General features: G+C 49.6%; 1 protein-coding gene across 1 annotated transcript; it reads left to right on the top strand.

Annotated features, from left to right (window-relative positions):
* Window positions 1–15,146: 15,146 nt before the first annotated feature.
* LOC116484650 (small ribosomal subunit protein uS5-like) lies at window positions 15,147–15,617 on the top strand (the record flags this gene model as incomplete). The annotated part of the gene is made up of 1 exon (XM_032753720.1): window positions 15,147–15,617. A coding segment is annotated over one exon (471 nt), but the record flags the coding sequence as incomplete, so codon positions are not given.
* Window positions 15,618–18,177: the final 2,560 nt, after the last annotated feature.

Raw genomic sequence — 18,177 nt, forward strand, 5'->3', positions numbered from 1 at the left:
TTTCTGTAACACCTGGTGCCCTCTAGTTATCTTGCTGTGCTACCTGCCCCACCTTTGCCTGAATCCCATTCTTCTCCAGGACTGACCTATTGCTATGTCTGCTGCTCTGACCCCTGGCAGCCTGCGGAGAGGACAAGCCCACATATGGGCCTTAGGAGGAGCAGTGGCCAGAGTGTCTGCACCATCCCAGGATTTCTCTGCTTGGAGTAGTCTGGCTGTAGAGTGATGGCCTGCATTTGTCTTGCTCTAGGCAAGCCAAAGCAAGATCCGTGCCTGGAAAAAAAGCCCTTCTAGGCTCAAGAGCCTTGGAGGACAGGGAGGAAGGGATGTGAGCCAAGGTGACTGAGGCTCCATGGAGCTGCCTGGAGCTACCAAGGGTGGATACAGGGTGTGAGGGGGCCAAGGAGTCCACGCCCCTGCTGCCTGCTCCTGGGTTCACCATCTCTTCCATCCCAGGAGCTGCTCCTGGACAATGTGGAGAGGAAGGCACCTCTGCCTGCCTCAGGCCCCAGCTCAGCACCAAATCTCCAATATCCTCTCAGACCTGAGCCCCCAGGAGCCTGCCTGGGCCAGCACAGGGACTGGCCTGGCCTCTAGGTCACTTGGATGGAGAACCCTGGGGAGGCAGTTTATGCACATCCCATATCCACGTGTGCACCTACTTGTAAGACACAGCTATGCATGTATGCACACACACATGCTGCATTGGGTTGTGAACCCCAGAAACAGAGATTAGCCTGTGAGATGGATATGAGGGGCTGCTGTTGGGATAACATTTGTAAAAGCATGGAGAGGGAGGCAGATCTGGGAGGGAAAGGTCAGGCTGCAATGCAGTCCTGAATGACAGGCTGGGCCAACCCACAGGGGAGCCAGAGTTCACCCAAATTGGGGTGAAGAGCCAGGTCTTTCCACTCCCTCATTGACCAGTCATTAGATGTGGGCCACCCAGAAAGAGGGTGTGACCTCAGGCAAGGCAGTGGTCTTCAGCTGAGACAACACAAAAAGATTTGCCCTGAAGACTGTTTGCTGCCAGGACCTGCAGCAGCTGGAAAGCTGTCCATCCTTCCCGAAGGGGCCCTGAACGGCATATTACCATGTCCACCACACCCACCCACTCAGCAGCAGACGCGCTGGTGCCCACCTAGATCCCCTCTGCATTTACCTCTTCACACTGAAGGCTGCTTCGGTCGTGTTCTACACAGGTTCCCTGGGTTCCCCAGTAGGCCTGAGCTCAATTGACTGCAACAGCACTCTACTTGATACGTGCCCTTCACTGGCTGACTCCTCTCCCTGCCTCCTTCCCTACTCCCCAACTGTGCTTGCTGGGATCATCTCCCAATAAACCGCCTACAATTGAACCCTTGTCTCAGGGTTGACTTCTGGGAGAAGCGAAACCCCGGCACACAGCATGCACGTTCACGCGCACATGTACACGTTCCATATATATGCACACACTTGCACATACATGCACCCACACACAGGCATACACATACACATAGGCACAGCCATGCACCATGCAAACCTTTGTGCACACACGTACATGTACGCAGGCACAGCCCACACATGCGCAAAAGCTGTATGCACACACACACACCCACACATGCACCACGTGCACATACAAGAGGTGAAGAAGGAGGCTCACACCTGTAATCCCAGCACTTTGGGAGGCTGAGACAGGAGGATTGCTTGAGCCTAGGAGTTCAAGACTAGCCTGGACAACATAGTGAGACCCCATCTCCACAAAAAAAATTTTAAAACTAGCTGGTCGTGATGGATGATGGTGCATGCCTGTGGTCCCACTACTACATGGGAGGCTGAGGCAGGAGGATCGTTTGAGCCTGGGACATCGAAGCTGCAGTGAGCCATGACCACACTACTGTACTCCTGCCTAGGTGACAGAGTGAGACCCTGTCAAAAAAAAAAAAAAAAAGAGAGAGAGAGATTATTTTGAAAAGAGGAGGAAGAGAAGGAGGCATGGTGGCTGAGGAGTCTCACCTGGCCCTGCCTGCGCTGTGGTCCCACCCATCGCCAGCCTGGCTGAGGCCCCGGAAAGGGCACTGGGCAGCATGCACCCTGGTCCAGGCCCTGCTTGGGCTGGGCGGGCAGCCTCACAGTCCACAATTCTCACCTCCTTCCCAGCCCTCTGAAATGCTATTCCAGGCTTTGAGAAGGGGAAAGAGAAGCCAAACAATTTTCTATCTTTTTTTCCGGGGGGGATGGAGTTTCACTCGTCGCCCAGGCTGGAGTGCAATGGTGTGATCTCGGCTCACTACAACCTCTGGCTCCCAGGTTCATGTGATTCTCCTGCCTCAGCCTCCTGAGTATCCGGGATTACATGTGCATGCCACCACACCCAGCTAATTTTGTATTTTTAGTAGAGATGCGGTTTCACCATGTTGGTCAGGCTGGTCTGGAACTCCTGACCTCAGGTGATCCGCCTGCCTCGGCCTCCCAAAGTGCTGGGATTACAGGTGTAAGCCACGGTGCCTGGCCACAATTTTCTATTTTCAACCCTGGACCTGCCCCTCTCCTTTTCACCCCATCCCTACCCTCAGCTGCAAATTCAGGCTCTGTAGGAGAAAATGGAATCAGAAACGAAGCCCTGGGGGCCTCTCTCATGCAGCCCCTAGAAAGGATCCATCCTGTGGAGCCCAGGCTTATCCTGATCAGTCCCTGGAGCACAGACGCCCACCCACCCCCTTCTGGCTGAGGGCCGCCTCTGGCATGCCTGGGGCACTTGAGGCCTCCTGCTTCCCAGCTCTGCCTGCATCTGGCTGCCTGAGACCCCTGGGAAGCATAGGGGCTTCAGCTACTCCCCTTCAGGCTGGTTCCTCAGGCTGGCAGAGACAGGCTGGGGGCAGGGAGGGTCCCCTGGGTAAAGGTGCCCGTGACGAGCTGCAATGCCAGCACATCTGTGCAAATATTACCAATTATTTTCCTCACTATAAACACCCAGCAGGAAGACAGAGAAGCAACCAACCCAAACTATTCAAAATAGAAACTGAAATTGCTGCACAGGGAAGTCAGGACAGCCAGCAGAGTGGGGGCCCTGCACCAAGAACCCAGCCCCCATCCCCGCAGCTGCCCTGATGTTGGACCTGCTCTGGCTGCCCCCACCCTCCAACCCCATCTCAACTTTCTCCCCTATAGGCCAGGCTGGAATGGGATGGAAAAGGGCCTCACCTAGGGGACGTGGGATATAAGGGAGGGTGGCCAAATGGGCCCTATGTGGGGGTGGGCAGATGGCAGAGGGGGCAGCCACAGAGGAGCCAGGAACTGAGGCCACCTGGCCTGTGGTCCAGGGCAGCTGCTGGGCAGGTGGAGCCATGGGGGCTGTGGGCAAAGGAGTGGGAGGAGAGCCTCCCTTCACCGTTCCCCAGCCCCAGGGAAGAAGGGGTGTCCTAAGGGTGGCTGGCCAGGGGTCCTGGGGGCTGGACCAAGGGGCAACAGTGACCTGGCCCCACTCTGAGTGACAGGAATTTTTCCGATGGTGGGAAGGACTAGAAACCCACTCCCAGAACCCTGGCAGCCTTCTCCATCTCTCTCTCCCCATGAACAGGGTGGACAGACAGCAGGTCCATGGACACAGCCGCAGGGATTGTCAGAACAGTGGAATACTTCCACAGTAGTTGATAAACAGGCCAAGCCCTAAACCCTCCCAGTGTTTCCCTCTCTTGCCTCCCTGGCCCCTCCCCAGAACTCCAGACTTCTCTGCTCCAGGACTGAAGTGTTAACAGCTGACACAGGGCCCCGCCCCCTCCCAAATGCATCTGTCCATACCTGACTGCACTGGTGGTTAAACGGCTCTGATGTTGCCCCTGGGCACATGCACCACTCATCAGTGTGCCCCTGCACCCTGCTGCTTCCCAGAGACAGACTCAGCACAGTCCCTGAGCCCCACTCAGAAGGTGGGGCAGGGGTCAGTGGCCAAAGGTGTGAGTCCTGGAACGCTGCAGCAGGAAGGAACCCGGGAGGTGATCTAGTCACAATCCCTCATGCTACAGATGAGACAACAGAGACCCAGAAAGGGTTGCCAGTTGCCCAATGTCACACAGCAAGTCATGAGCCAAGCCCAGGCCTTGCCTCACAGGCCCTGAAGTTGCTGAGCTAGGCTGGTGATGTCTGCTTGCCTTGGAAACAGAAAACCCAGGGACAACTGCTGCTGCTGCTGCCCAATGAATATTAACAAACTTGCTTCTCTCAGCCTTCCTTCCCCGGCTGTTTCCAGCTTCAAAGGCTTCCCCGGCTGGCCCCTCCCTGGGGCTGACACCTTGGCCCTTCTATTTTTGGTGGCTTGGTAGGGGTGGGGTAGGAAAGCGACAGCCTTGCTTTTGCCTGCCCTGAGCTCATGGCAGCCCCTGGGTGCTTTCTCATCCTCTCTGCCATGGGGGGAGGCGCTACTCTGGGCGGGGGTGTCCCCACGGGGAGACTCAGATGTTCTGAACAAAAATAAAAGGTGCTCGTGCGGCCCATCTGCATTTCCAAATACTTCCAGCCCACATCCCTTGAACTGCTTTTACCTCTCTCCCACTAAAGAGCCAGGCAGGTTTCAAAGCCGGTTCTAGCTCCTCCAAGAAATGACAGAGAAAGAAACTCCCGGGGGCAGGATCCCTCAGAGGCAGCCAGAAGGGGACAAAGGGGACAGTGAGTGTGCTTGCACCAGTGGGCAGGGCTGGGATGAGGCAGCAGGGCCCGGCTACATTGACAGAGCACCCTGGGTGCACAAAGGACCTTCACACCACTCTCTCTACAACTGTGGCAGGTGTTCTTGTCCCCATTTCACAGACAGGAAGACTGAGGACCTCGAGGCCTTTCCCAGTTCCACAGATCAGTGAATGGTGCCTTGGCCTCTGGGAGCCTGCTGTGGCTCCACCCTCACCCACTGCCTCCCTCCCTGAAGCCAGCTCCTGGCCATTTTCCCTCCTTAACCTCCTCCAGCCCTGTCCCTAACACTTGCGCTCAGAGCTGGCTGACCCAGAGCACAGCCCAGTGGTTAAGAGCAGAGAAGAGGGGAGCCCACCACCCAGTTCAAATCCCATCCCCAGCCTCTGTGCAACTTCGGGTAAGATGTTGCTTGGTGTTTTAGCATTTGGAAAACGGGGATCGTGATGGTGACCGACCCGTTAGGATGACTGTGAATATTACATGAATTAACACTTGTACGGCTCCCGCAACATTGAGTGTCTCATAAGTGCTATATGGAATTTCTTTAAAATTATCTCCAGCTGATCACCATCTTAAATGGCTTCCCTGCCAGAAGTGTGTCACCTCCCTCAGCCTTGTCCCTTCCATAGCCAGAGATAATAGCCAAAGTCCCGATAGCTCTGGCCCCTGCTGGTCTCTGGGCAGATCTCCGCTGGCAGCAAGCTGAAGGCAGGGCCTGTTTCCCGTCTCGCTGCCTTTGTTTAGGCTGCTCCCCCTGCCTGTAATTCTCTTATCTGCCTCCACACCCTGAAATTCTTTTCCTCCAAACTGATAAAAATAATTTTCCAAGACACATCTCAAGAAAACCTCATTTTCTCTGCAGCAGTTTCTGTCAACTCACCCCGGCCCCAACACCAGGTAGAACTAGCCACCCTCTTTCGTGAACCACCACTACACCTGTTCGTATCGACATGGCAGCCACATCTACATGTCTGCTTTTCTGAGGGTGGAGCTCGTGTTTGCTCTGGGCATCCCAGGTCTGACGTGGGGACTGCCTTCAACAGACACTCGACTCTTGTTCACTGTTAACATCACTGGGAAAGAAGTGACTTGCCTCCAGGCTGGAGGGAGTCAGGGCAAGGTTCTTTCCACTTTAATTTCCTCTTCAATGGGAAAATCACCCACGTCTTGGGGGAGATGGGAGCAGGGAGGAAGTCTCTAGGTGGCAAGGGCTTTACAATTCCAAGGATGATCAAAGAGACCAGAAACAGCAGTATGAGCCCGTGGGGTGCCCAGCTGATGGTATCTGCAAAGGGACACAGCACAGAACTTTACTCTCCTCCTCCCCCCTTTCATCAGGGATGCCATAAAGACCACTCTTCTGGTACTGCAAGGTCTGCGCTCTGTAGGAAGTATAAACAAGGGGAACAAAGAAGCCAGAGCAGCTGCTCGCTGCTCTCCTCCTCTGGTCTCTCCCAGCCTGTGGGCCGAGGATAGAGAAGAGGTTCTTCCTTGGTTTCCTCTGCACCCAACTTAGCCTCTGTGTCACCCCCAACCCCCATTGTCCAAAGGAGCCTACAAGTCTGGGTACCACTGGCCCGTCCACAGTCACCTCTGAAGACCAAGGCCAGAAACAGGAGCACCTTCCCATCCTTCACCAAGTCCTGTGACTCTACCGCCCCCCAATCTCCCTGACTCTATTTCCTGCCATCTCCATCTCCAAGCCCTAGTCCAAGTCCCCATCAGCTCTTACTCAGACTCCTGCAAAACCTCCTAAATGACCTATCACTTGATGCAACATGGATGAACTTTGAGGACATCAGGCTAAGTGAAATAAGCCAGTCTCCAAAGAACAAATACTTGATGATTCCATTTACGTGAGGTACCTCAAGTAGTCACATTCGTAGAAAGAGAAAGAAGAATGGTGATTGCCAGGAGCTGGGGGAGGGAAAAACTGGGATTTGTTTAATGGGCATAGAGTTTCAGCTTTGCAAATTGAGAAAGTTCAGAGATCTGTTGCAAAACAACATGCATGTACTTAATTGTACTGAACCGTATGCTTAAAATGGGTAAGATGGTAAATTTTATGCTATGTGTTTGTTTTGTTTTGTTTTGATACAGAATCTTGCTCTGTCTCCCAGGCTGGAGTACAGTGGCACAATCTCCACTCACTGCAACATCTGCCTCCCAGATTCAAGTGCTCCTCATGCCTCAGCCTCCCAAGTAGCTAGGCCTAAAGGCGCATGCCACCACACTCAGCTAATTTTTTTATTTTCAGTAGAGATGGGGTTTCACCATGTTGGCCAGGCTGGCCTCAAATTCCTGACCTCAAGTGATCCACGCACCTCGGCCTCCCAAAGTCCTGAAGCGCTGGAATTACAGGCGTGAGCCACCGCACCTGGCAAGAAAATTTAAAAACAGTTTATCAGTTTCCTTGTAAGTACCTTAGAGCAAGCTTGTCCAACCTGTAGCCTACGCAGCCCAGGACAGCTTTGAATGCTGCCCAACACAAATTTGTAAACTTTCTTGAAACATTACGAAGTGTGTGTGTGTGTGTGTGTGTGCACGCGCGTGTGTGTTTAGCTCATCAGCTATCGTTATTATTAGTGTATTTCATGTGTGGCCCAAAGCAATTCTTCTAGTGTGGCCCAGGGAAGCCAAAAGATCGGACACCCCTGTCTTAGAGTCGGGGAGCGCTGTAATTAACACATCTCTTATTTGAGAAGTAGTGTCTGTTGCCCTCATCAGGTTTAATTACAAAATTTGATCATGATCATATTGCAGCCTCTCAAAGTGCTCTAGAAATTGTCAGTGGTATACGTGAAGCGGCAATGGTGTCTGGAGCACTCTGAAACGCTCTCAAAGTTGTACATATTTCCAAATATTTTTAAAATGAAAAGGCACTCTTGTGTTCTCATTCTGTGTGCTTTGCTGTTGGAGTTACAAGGCATTTAAAGATGTTTCCAGCTTTTTTTTTTTTTTAATAAGGTGATGTTAACTATCTGGTTTTTGACTAGAAATCCTGAGTTATCAATTGTGTATATGTATGGTTTGTCAAAAGAACAAAACAACAGAGGCAGACTCTTGACGGCTCCTTGCTTGGCATTGAGGCTGTGGGGGAAGATGCCTTTTGGAGGGGCTGTAGCTCAGTGTGTGCACTGTGAGGCTGGACCTGTTGACTCTGCAGGGCATCCATTTAGCTTCAGGTTGTCTTGTTTCTGCATATAGTGACAGAGCATTCCGCTGCCATTCTTAGCTGTGGACAAAGAGGGGTCAGCCAGCATGAGAAGTGTTTGGGGGGTTTTGTTTGTTTGTTTAAGTGCGGTAATTTTTCAACTTTTTTTTTTTTGAGACAGGGTCTCAATCTGTCACCCAGGCTGGAGTTCAGTGGTGTGACCTCGACTCACCGCAGCCTCAACCCCCTGGGCTCAGGTCATCCTCCCACCTCAGCCTCCTGAGTAGCTGGGACTACAGGCATCTGCCACCATGCCAGGCTAATTTTTGTATTTTTTTGTAGAGACAGGGTTTCGTCATGTTGCCCAGGCTGGTCTCAAACTCCTGGGTTCAAGCGATCTGCCTACTTCGCCCACCTCAGCCTCTCAAAGTGCTAGGATTACAGGCATGAGCCACCACGCCCAGCAGAAAACTGCTTTTAAACAAACTGTAGAACTCTTCATTATCAGCAAAGCAAGAGACATCACATTAGTGAAAGTTCGAGAACCGTCTGTATTTAAACACGATTTGTAATGTTCTGTTATTTTTTATATGTTGAGAATGCTGAAATGTGTTTGAAGTTAAACAAATGTATTACATTTTTTAAATATTCTAATACTATTATAAATCCATCCAATCTCTTTTCAAGGATGATTTTAATGCAGGGAGAAAAAAAAAAGCAAGCCCCTGAAATGTCCTCCCTGCCTCCTCCCTGGCCTCTTTTTAGCTAAATTGAATTTTCCTGAAGGCAAATTTGGTCGAGTCAGCCTCCCTTGATTAAAGCTTTCAAAGGACATCTATTTCTCTTAGATAAAAAAAACAAACTAACCTGCTTATGAGCCCCTGCCACTTCACACCACACCCCAAGCTCTCTGCACCCCACCATGTCGGCCTTCCTTCAGCCCTTCACACTTGCAGGGTCTTTGCATATGCAACTTCTTCTGCCTGAAATACTTTTCCTTTCCTTATTGGATAATTAGCTCCTATTCATCCTTCCTGCCTTGGTTCTAAAGCCACTTCCTCTGGGAAGCCCTCTTCTCCCCAGCCTGGCCAGTTCTATTCCCGTGATTGAACATCTTTGAGCCCCATGTTCTCCTTCTTCAAAGCCCAGGTTCCAGCTGCAATTGTGCGTTTACTTCTCTGAGTATCAGATTAATGTCTGTCTTCTCACATTATAACTCCTGTGCCCAGGTAGGTGACAACTTAAGCAAACAAAAACAAAAGGACTGTCAAAGACTCATAAAATCAACTACATAAATTGAAGCATCATAATAAAAAGATATAGAGTATTTACTCTGTGCCAAACCTTGTTCTAAGCACTTTACAAATATTACTCAGTGAACCCTTGGAATATCCCTAGGAGGCTGGTTCTATTCAGATCCCTGCTTTAGGGATAAGGAAACTGAGGTCCAGAAAGGTAAAGTAACTTGCCCTTTGTCACACAGCTAATAGGTGGAAGTTGGAATTTAAACCCAGCTAGCAAGGGGAATTTGAGTGCAGGTCATCCTCCTCCACAGTTCAGGCACCTTGGTCATGACCCCATCCCAACCCTCAAGCCTGATGCCACTGATCTGTTTCTCTCTGCCCTCCTCACTTCCCCCATTGCCTCTTTCTTCTTCCCTTCCCTAAATGACACTGGGCAGGGTGAGGGTCATGCAGAGGGGAATGTGTGTTTTAAGGAATAGCTGCTCCCTGCAACCTAAAGAAGCCTGGCAAAACTGCCTAGCTAGCACCTGTGAAGCCAGCCAGTGGATGGTGATGACCAGGAATAGCCTTTGGTCTTCTACTGAGTGACCACAGATTGCCGAAGAGGACAGAGCCATAGGAACCCACAGCCCATAGGGACCCAGAACAGACACCTAGAGAGGGAGCAGGGATCCTGGGAAACAGGACCACCAGGACCTGGGGAGGGGGTTCATCCCTGCGTTGGGGATGACAGCCAGTATCCAGCCAGAGACGTGTGTCAGTGGCACGAGTGCAGGTCCTGGCTGCCATACCCTTCCCACTGTGCAGCCCCCTGCCCAGGAGACAGGCCATTTGTCACCCTGCCCATGCAGGGGAACTGTGTGTTGCTCAGGGTAGCTGGGGGGATGTGCTGGAGCCAGAGGTTTCCTGTGGATAGCTGCCTGCTTACATTGGATAAACCATGAGCAGGCAATGAAAGGAGACTTCAGAGTTTTAGACTTGGATCTAAAGTGCCACCATATGCCAGCTACTGTGCTTATTCTTTCTTGAATTAGGCCACATTTTATAGACCATAAAACTGAGGCCCGGAGAGGTAAGTTAAATTGCCCAAATAGCAAGGAAGTGGGGCGCCTTAGGATTCATTGCCAGGTCTTCAGTCTCCAGATTAACCCTCTGCTCCTCAAACCCCATCTTCCAGCAAGGAAGAGTCTGAAAATGGGGGAAAAACTCAGGTGCAGGGACCAGCTTCCACTCTTACCTGAAATAATTCTTCACTTTCTTCTTCACCTCAACCTGGGCAGGAGCTGTGTCTGGTTATGTGAGCAGGGAAACATCTCATTACTCACCAGCCCTCTGCCCAACACAGCCGGCCCTCTTAACTCAAAGCCCCCTCCAGTCCCCCTACGAGCTCCAAATCCCCTCTTTTCACACTCCCACAGCCTGCAGGTAGAGGGGTGATGAGCAGCCTTCTCCAGCTGCACCATCTCCCAGGGGCGGGATGTGGAGGATTCCACACTCCAAGAAGCCAACTAAGGATCCTCATCCTGGCAGAGCTGCTGGACCTGGTGCTGCTTGAACACTCCCTGCCCGCCTCGCCCCTGCTCCCAGGAGTCTACCTGGGATGCCTCAGAGCTCCCCAGCCAGGGGCCAGGCCGAGTAGGATGGGGAGCTGCCCTCTCCCCTTCCACCAGCCAGCTCCAGCCCCTGCCCAGGCTCTGCCCAGACTCCCAACTTCCTTCCGTGATTAAGCATCAATTAAATATTGACTGAGCATCTGGTAAGCATAAAACAGTCTACTACGTTCTCCACAGCAGAAAGCGTCTCTTTTCTGCAGAAGTGAGGCCAGTGGGGATGGCCTCCGTGCTGGTCCTTGTGCACACCAAGCACGCCCCTGCCTGGGCTTTTGTGCTGGCCAGTCCTGGTCCTTCCTCCAGAAACAGCCTTCTCCCAGAGTCTGCCATATCTGCATTGCTCACTTCAACATCACCTCTTCCAGGCCATCCCAGACAGGCCTGTCTTAAGTAACCGCCCTGCTCCTATCCCCTGACCTGTTTCATTTTTCTTCATAGCTCCCTTTCTTCCTGACATTTGCTTACCGGTCTGTTGGTCAGCCTTCCCCTGTTTGGAATGCAAACTCCACGAGAAAGACTCCTAGGTCTTATTCATAGCTGACTCCTTGGGGCTTAGAAAGGGATGGGCACATGTGTTCCCAGTAAAGATCTCTTCAGTGAATGAGACCCAGCTGGAACCAGCCCTGTGACCCCCTGCAGAGCCCCTCCACCCACCTCCCAGGGCTTTGGCCTCCCACTCATAATGTGAAAGGATTGGTGCTTTCTAACTGGGGTCTTAATCAGGATCCCTAAGGGTGATCAAAAGGAGAATGGGGGCAAGGGGTCCATGAACTATTTTTTTTAATTGAAGTAAAATTCTCATAACATAAAATGAACAATGGCGTGGTGTTTATTTCATATACAGCGTAGCGCAACCACCACCTCCATCTAGTTTCAAAACACTGTTGTTATCCCAAAAGGAAAGCTGCACTCAGCAAGCAGGTGCTCCCCATCCCCACGCATGCCCAAGCCCTTGGAAACCACCAATCTGAGTCCTGTCTCTATGGATTTACCTATTATGAATATTTCATATAAATGAAAAAATACAATACATGGCCTTTTATGTCTGGCTTCTTTCCCTTTGCATAACGTTTCTGAGGTTCGTCCACATTACAGCATGCATCAGCACTTCATTTCTTTTTATGGCTGAACAATATTTCATTGTCTGGATAGACCACTATTTGTTTATCCATTCACCCATAAATGCTGTGAGCTATTTTTACAAGCTTTTCCCAAATCTGTGATAAGACCATAAAATTTATTTTGGCTAAAAACAAATTTGAAAAATTTGAAAAATTTGTTTTGACTATGCCCTATGTTTTCATCTAAAATCTGACTACATTTTGTTTGGCTAAGATGTGTTTGGTGCCGGGCACGGTGGCTCACACTTGTAATCCCAGCACTTTGGCAGGCCGAGGCGGGCAGATCACCAGGTCAGGGGTTCAAGACCAGCCTGACCAACATGGTGAAACCCTGTCTCTACTAAAAACACAAAAATTAGCCAGGCGTGATGGGCATGCCTGTAATCCCAACTACTCAGGAGGCTGAAGCAGGAGAATGACTTGAACCCAGGAGGCAGAGGTTCCAGTGAGCTTAGATCACAGCACTGCACTCCAGCCTGGGTAACACAGCGAGAATCCGTCTCAAAAAAAAAAAAAAAAAAAAAAAAACGTGTTTGGTAGACAAGAGCTTATAAAATACAAATCATAGAGAGAGAAGTGCTTGTAGGTCTCAGGACCTGATTCTATGACTCTGGGTAAAATAACGTGGCCAGCCCCACCAGCACAGCCTCCACTGTGGGCGGCTCAGAGTGGGCCACCATTCTCAGCCTTGTGTGCACTTTATCTTCACTCCTCACCCTCAGGCTCTCTGAGATAGGGACTGTCATGACCATTCTGTAGATGCGGCAGCTGCTCGAGGTCACACGGTGAATAGTGGTGGATTTGGCAACTGAGCCCAGACTGGGATTCAGAGGACAAACCCGTAACCACTCGGTGCTCAGCTGGTATCTCGGTCACACCTCGTCAAGCAGCCCTGCTGACCAGGAACCAGGTGAGCGGAGCAGACAAAAGCCCCGAGGAGAGGCAGTAGAGCTCAGTGGTTGGTGAAGGTGGAGTATGCACTGATTCAGGTGATAACAACCTGCTTCACGGAGTTGGTGGGGCACTTACATGAGACCAGGTGAAAATGCAAATCTCAGTGCCTGTGACATAACCATAACTACTGCATACTGACTGCAGGAGAAAGGGAGCTCAGGCTTATGAAGGAGGTAAAACAGATAGGATAGAACCTAACTTTCAGAAAGTCTAGCTGGGCGCAGTCACCCACACCTGTAACCCCAGCACTTTGGGAGGCCAAGGCAGGAGGATCACTTGAGCCTAGGAGTTCGGGACCAACCTGGGCAACGTGTTGAGATCTTGTCTCTACAAAAAATTTAAAAATAGCCAGGTGTGGTGGCGTGTGCCTGCAGTTCCAGCTACTTGGGAGGCTGAGGTGGGAGGATCCATTGAGATGAGGAGGTTGAGGCTGCAGTATGTTGTGACTGCGCCACTGCACTCCAGCCTGGGTGAAAGAGAAAGACCCTGTCTCGAAAAAAAAAAATCCTAAAAGTTGGTATTCTAAAGAGGGAGAGAGAGCCACACCAGTGATTACACAGTAGTCACTTCGGCATATGGATTTTGGTTTCATTGTCTATAAAATGTCCCTACTATGTTTCACATATACCCTTATCAAAGTACCTACTGATTTCAATCATTTGTTTGCATGCCTGTCTCCTTATTCTACTGTGAGCTCCTCGAAGGCAGAATCCCATCTGTTCATCTGTGAACCCCTGTGCCTAGTATATGCCTAGCCTAGGCCCATGGGAGTTTAGAAAATGTTTGAGAAATAAACAACTGTGAACTCTGAGGACCTTTCCAGCTCAGAACTTCTCCAAGTCTGAGTTTTTAGTTCAACAAATAATCCGTGGTGCACTGGCCTGGGCACTGCAGGACAAAAAGAGATAAGCCAATGAGCCTTCAACAGTATTCCAAGAACTGGTATTTGTGATGAATCAATTTTTAGGAAGTCATACCACAGATACCCTTGTCCACCTGCCCAAAGATGTAGGCTCAAGGATTCTTACTGAAGCCTTATGTTATGGTAGCATTAAAAGATTGGAAACAGGCCTGGCGAGATGGTGCATGTCTATAATCCCAGCTTTTTAGGAGGCCAAGGCAGGAGGATCACCTGAGCTCAGGAGTTCAAGACCAGTCTGGGCAACACAGTGAGACCCCATCTCTACAACAAATACAAAAATCAGCCGGGCATGGTGGCATGTGGCTGTAGTCCCAGCTACTCAGGAGGATGAGATGGGAGGATCACTTGAGCTCGGGAGGTCGAGGCTGCAGTGAACCAAGGTCACACCACTGCACTCCAGCCTGGGTGATAGAGTCATACCCTGTCTCAAAAAAAAAAAAAAAAAAAAAAATTGGAAACAACCTAAATGCCCATCAGTAGAGGGCTGGCTGCATAAATGCTGGTATAGTCATCTAATGGAAAGCTATGTAGACATTAAAAAGAATGAAGCAGGCTTAAATATGCAAAACATGATACAATCTCTGAGACAGATGATTCAGTGCAAAAATAAATTTACAGAAGTCTGTGTACTATCCTATTTGTGTGGTTTTTGCCCAAGGAATACATGTATATGTACATACTTAACAAATGCAAAGACTAGCTCTGGAACAGTGCTGTCCAATAAAATCGTAATGTAAGCCACAATTGCAAGCCATGTATGTAATTATGTAATTTTAAATTTTCCAGTATTCTTATTAAAGGATAAAACAAAATAGGGGAAATTAATATTAATATATTTTACTTAACTCAATATAGCCAAAATATTATTGTTTGAACATTTAATCAATATTTTTAAATTACTAATATTGTATCTATATTTTTGTACCAAGTATTTGAAATCTGTATATATTTTACACTTACGACACATCTCAATTCAAACTAGCCACATTTCAAGTGCTCCATAGTCACACGCCACCATACTGGACAGGACAGGTCTGGAAGGACTTCAGAGGATGGTAACAACAGAGAGTTCAGGTAATTGACAATCAGGAAAGGGGCTGGGGGCAGTGGCTCATGTCTGTAATCCCAGCACTCTGGGGGGCCGAGGAGGGCAGATCACCTGAGGTCAGGAGTTCGAGACCAGCCTGGCCAACATGGCAAAACCCCATCTCTACTAAAAATACAAAAATTAGCTGGGTGTGGTGGCACACGCCTATAATTCCAGCCACTCGGGAGGCTGAGGCAGGAGAATCGCTTGAACCTGGGAGGCGGAGGTTGCAGTGAGCCAAGATCATACCACTGCACTCCAGCCTGGGTGACAGAGCAAGACTCTTTCTCAAAAAAAAAAAAAAAAAGAACAAAGAAAGGAAGGAAGGAAGGAAGAAGGAAGGAAGGAAGGAAGGAAGGAAGGAAGGAAGGAAGGAAGGAAGGAAGGTAGGTCTGGGTTTTAAGTGCTCCAAGGAGGTGGCCTCTGCCATGCGCAGGGCCATCATCCTGGCCAAGCTCTCCATTGTCCCCGTAAGCAGAGGCTGCTGGGAGAACAAGATTGGCAAGCCCCACACCGTCCCTTGCAAGATGACAGGCCACTGCGGCTCCGTGCTGGTGCACCTCATCCTTGCACCCAGGGGCACTGGCATCGTCTCGGCGCCTGTGCCCAAGAAGCTGCTCATGATGGCTGGTATCGATGACTGCTACACCTCAGCCCAGGGCTGCACTGCCACCCTGGGCAACTTCGCCAAGGCCACCTTTGATGCCATCTCTAAGACCTATAGCTACCTGACCCCCGACCTCTGGGAGGAGACTGTATTCACTAGGTCTCCCTATCAGGAATTCACTGACCACCTCGTCAAGACCCACACTAGAGTCTCCGTGCAGTGGACCCAGGCTCCAGCTGTGGCTACAATATAGGGTTTTTATACAAGAAAAATAAAGTGATTAAGCCTGAAAAAAAAAAAAGACACAAACATACACATTAGCCTAGGCCTACACAGGGTCCAGATCATCAATATCACTGTCTCCCACCTTCCACCGTCACATCTCATCCCACCAGAAGGTCTCTAAGGGCAGCAACACATATGGGGCCGTCATCTCCTATAATAGCAATGCCTTATTCTGGAATACTTCCTAAAGGACCTGCCTGAGGCTCTTCTCGAGGAGGTATCACTCTGAAGAAATACATGGTGGTTTGCTTGGTTTGTTTCTTTTTCCTTTTCTTTTTGGACACAGATTTTCACTCTGTCACCCAGGCTGGAGTGGAGTGCAGTGGCACAATCACAGCTCACTGCAGCCTCAACCTCCTGGGTTCAAGTGATCCTCCCATCTCAGCCTCCCAAGTAGCTGAAGCTACAGGCATGTGCCACCATGCTCAGCTAATCTTTTTACTTTGTTGTGGAGATGGGGTCTCACTATGTTGTCCAGGCTCTTGAACTCCTGGGCTCAAGCAATCCTCCTGCCTCAGCCTCCCAAAGTGCTGGGATCACAAGTGTGAGCCACTGCACCTGGATCTGTTTCTTTTTTCATCATAGATTTTCTTTTTTGTTTGTTTGTTTTTAAGTTAATGCCTTTTTTCTTTTTTATTATTTTTTTATTCATTTATTATTATTTTTATTATTATACTTTAGGTTTTAGGGTACATGTGCACAATGTGCAGGTTTGTTACATATGTATCCATGTGCCATGTTGTTTTGCTGCACCCATTAATTCGTCATTTAGCATTAGGTATAGCAAAGAGTTGGAACCGACCCAAATGTCCAACAACGATAGACCGGATTAAGAAAATGTGGCACATATACACCATGGAATACTATGCAGTCATCATAGATTTTCTTGTCAGCAAATACTGCACCGTAAACATTCCTCTCTATTGAGGAAAACCTTTCATTGTCGAGGGGTCCATGTTTCCAAACTTTTTTTTTTTTTTTTGAGACAAAGTCTCACTCTCTCGCCCAGGCTGGAGTGCAGCGGCGCGATCTCGGCTCACTGCAAGCTCCACCTCCTGAGTTCACGCCATTCTCCTGCCTCAGCCTCCTGAGTAGCTGAGACTACAGGTGCCCACCACCACACCCAGCTAATTTTTTGTATTTTTAGTAGAGACGGGGTTTCACCATGTCAGCCAGGATGGTCTCGATCTCCTGACCTCGTGATCCACCCACCTCGGCCTCTCAAAGTGCTGGGATTACAGGCGTGAGCCACTGTGCCTGGCCCATGTTTCCAAGCTTTTAAAGGAGCTGGTTGAGGTCTGTAAAAGCTTTTGCTAAGCCCTTCACTGTGAATTTTCTTGGAAGTTCTTTTTCTTCTGCAGTTTCTTTTTCTCTTGTCTGTTCTTCAGCTATGTGTTCCTGTTCCAGTTCCAACAACCCCTCATTCATCGGTTCCTTAGGAACCACCTCTAGGACCTCCTCAATGGCATCCTCATCCACACCGAGGTTAAAGTTGTTTGCCCTCTCCAACCACAGCTATGTTGATTTTTTGCAACCTTCTTATCCTTGGCAAATCCTTTGAAGTCATGAACAAACCTATTCAGTTTCTTCTTCCAGATGCCATGCAGACATGCCTTGATGACACTGCCCCAGTCCCAAACAAGGTCCTTGATGCAGTCGTAAACGTTGTAATCCTTCTAGAATTACATTAGTGTCTTCTTAGTGTCTCTCTCAGTTGCAGTAATAGCCTGGGTAAAGGTCTTCCTTGGGTAGCTGATATGGTTTGACTGTGTCTCCACCCAAATCTCATCTTGAACTGTAGCTCCCATAATTCTCATGTGTTGTGGGAGGAATCCGGTGGGAGATAATTGAATCATGGGGTGGTTTCCCCCATATTGTTCTCATGGTAGTGAATAAATCTCATAAGATCTGATGGGGCCGGGCATGGTGGCTCATGCCTGTAATCCCAGCACTTTGGGAGACCAAAGCAGCCAGATCACTTGACGTGAGGGATTTGAGACCAGCCTGGCCAATATGGTGAAACCCCATCTCTACTAAAAATACAAAACTTAACTGGGTGTGGTGGTGCACACCTGTAATCTCAGCTACTGGGGAGGCTGAGGAAGGAGAATTGCTTGAACCCAGGAGGCAGGGGTTGCAGTGAGCTGAGATCACACCACTGCACTCCAGCCTGAGCGACAGAGTGAGACTCGGTCTCAAAAAAAAAAAGATCTGATGGTTTTATAGGGGGAAAGCCCTTTCGCTTGGTTCTCATTCTGTCTTGTCTCCCGCCGTGTAAAATGTGACTTTCATCTTCCACCATGGTTGTGAGACCTCCCCAGCCATGTGGAACTGTGAGTCCATTAAACCTCTTTTTCTTTACAAAGTACCCAGCCTGGGGTATGTCATTATTAGCAGCGTCAAAACGGACTAATACAGTAGTAGACCTTAAAAGCTGCTACAGCTCCTTGATCCATTGGTTGGATCAAAGAGGTGGTATTTGAAGGGAGAAACACCACTCTGATACCGGGATGAAGATCACCAGTAAA

This window comes from Hylobates moloch, unplaced genomic scaffold, assembly GCF_009828535.3.
Source record: "Hylobates moloch isolate HMO894 unplaced genomic scaffold, HMol_V3 SCAFFOLD_16, whole genome shotgun sequence".
Lineage (NCBI taxonomy): Eukaryota > Metazoa > Chordata > Mammalia > Primates > Hylobatidae > Hylobates > Hylobates moloch.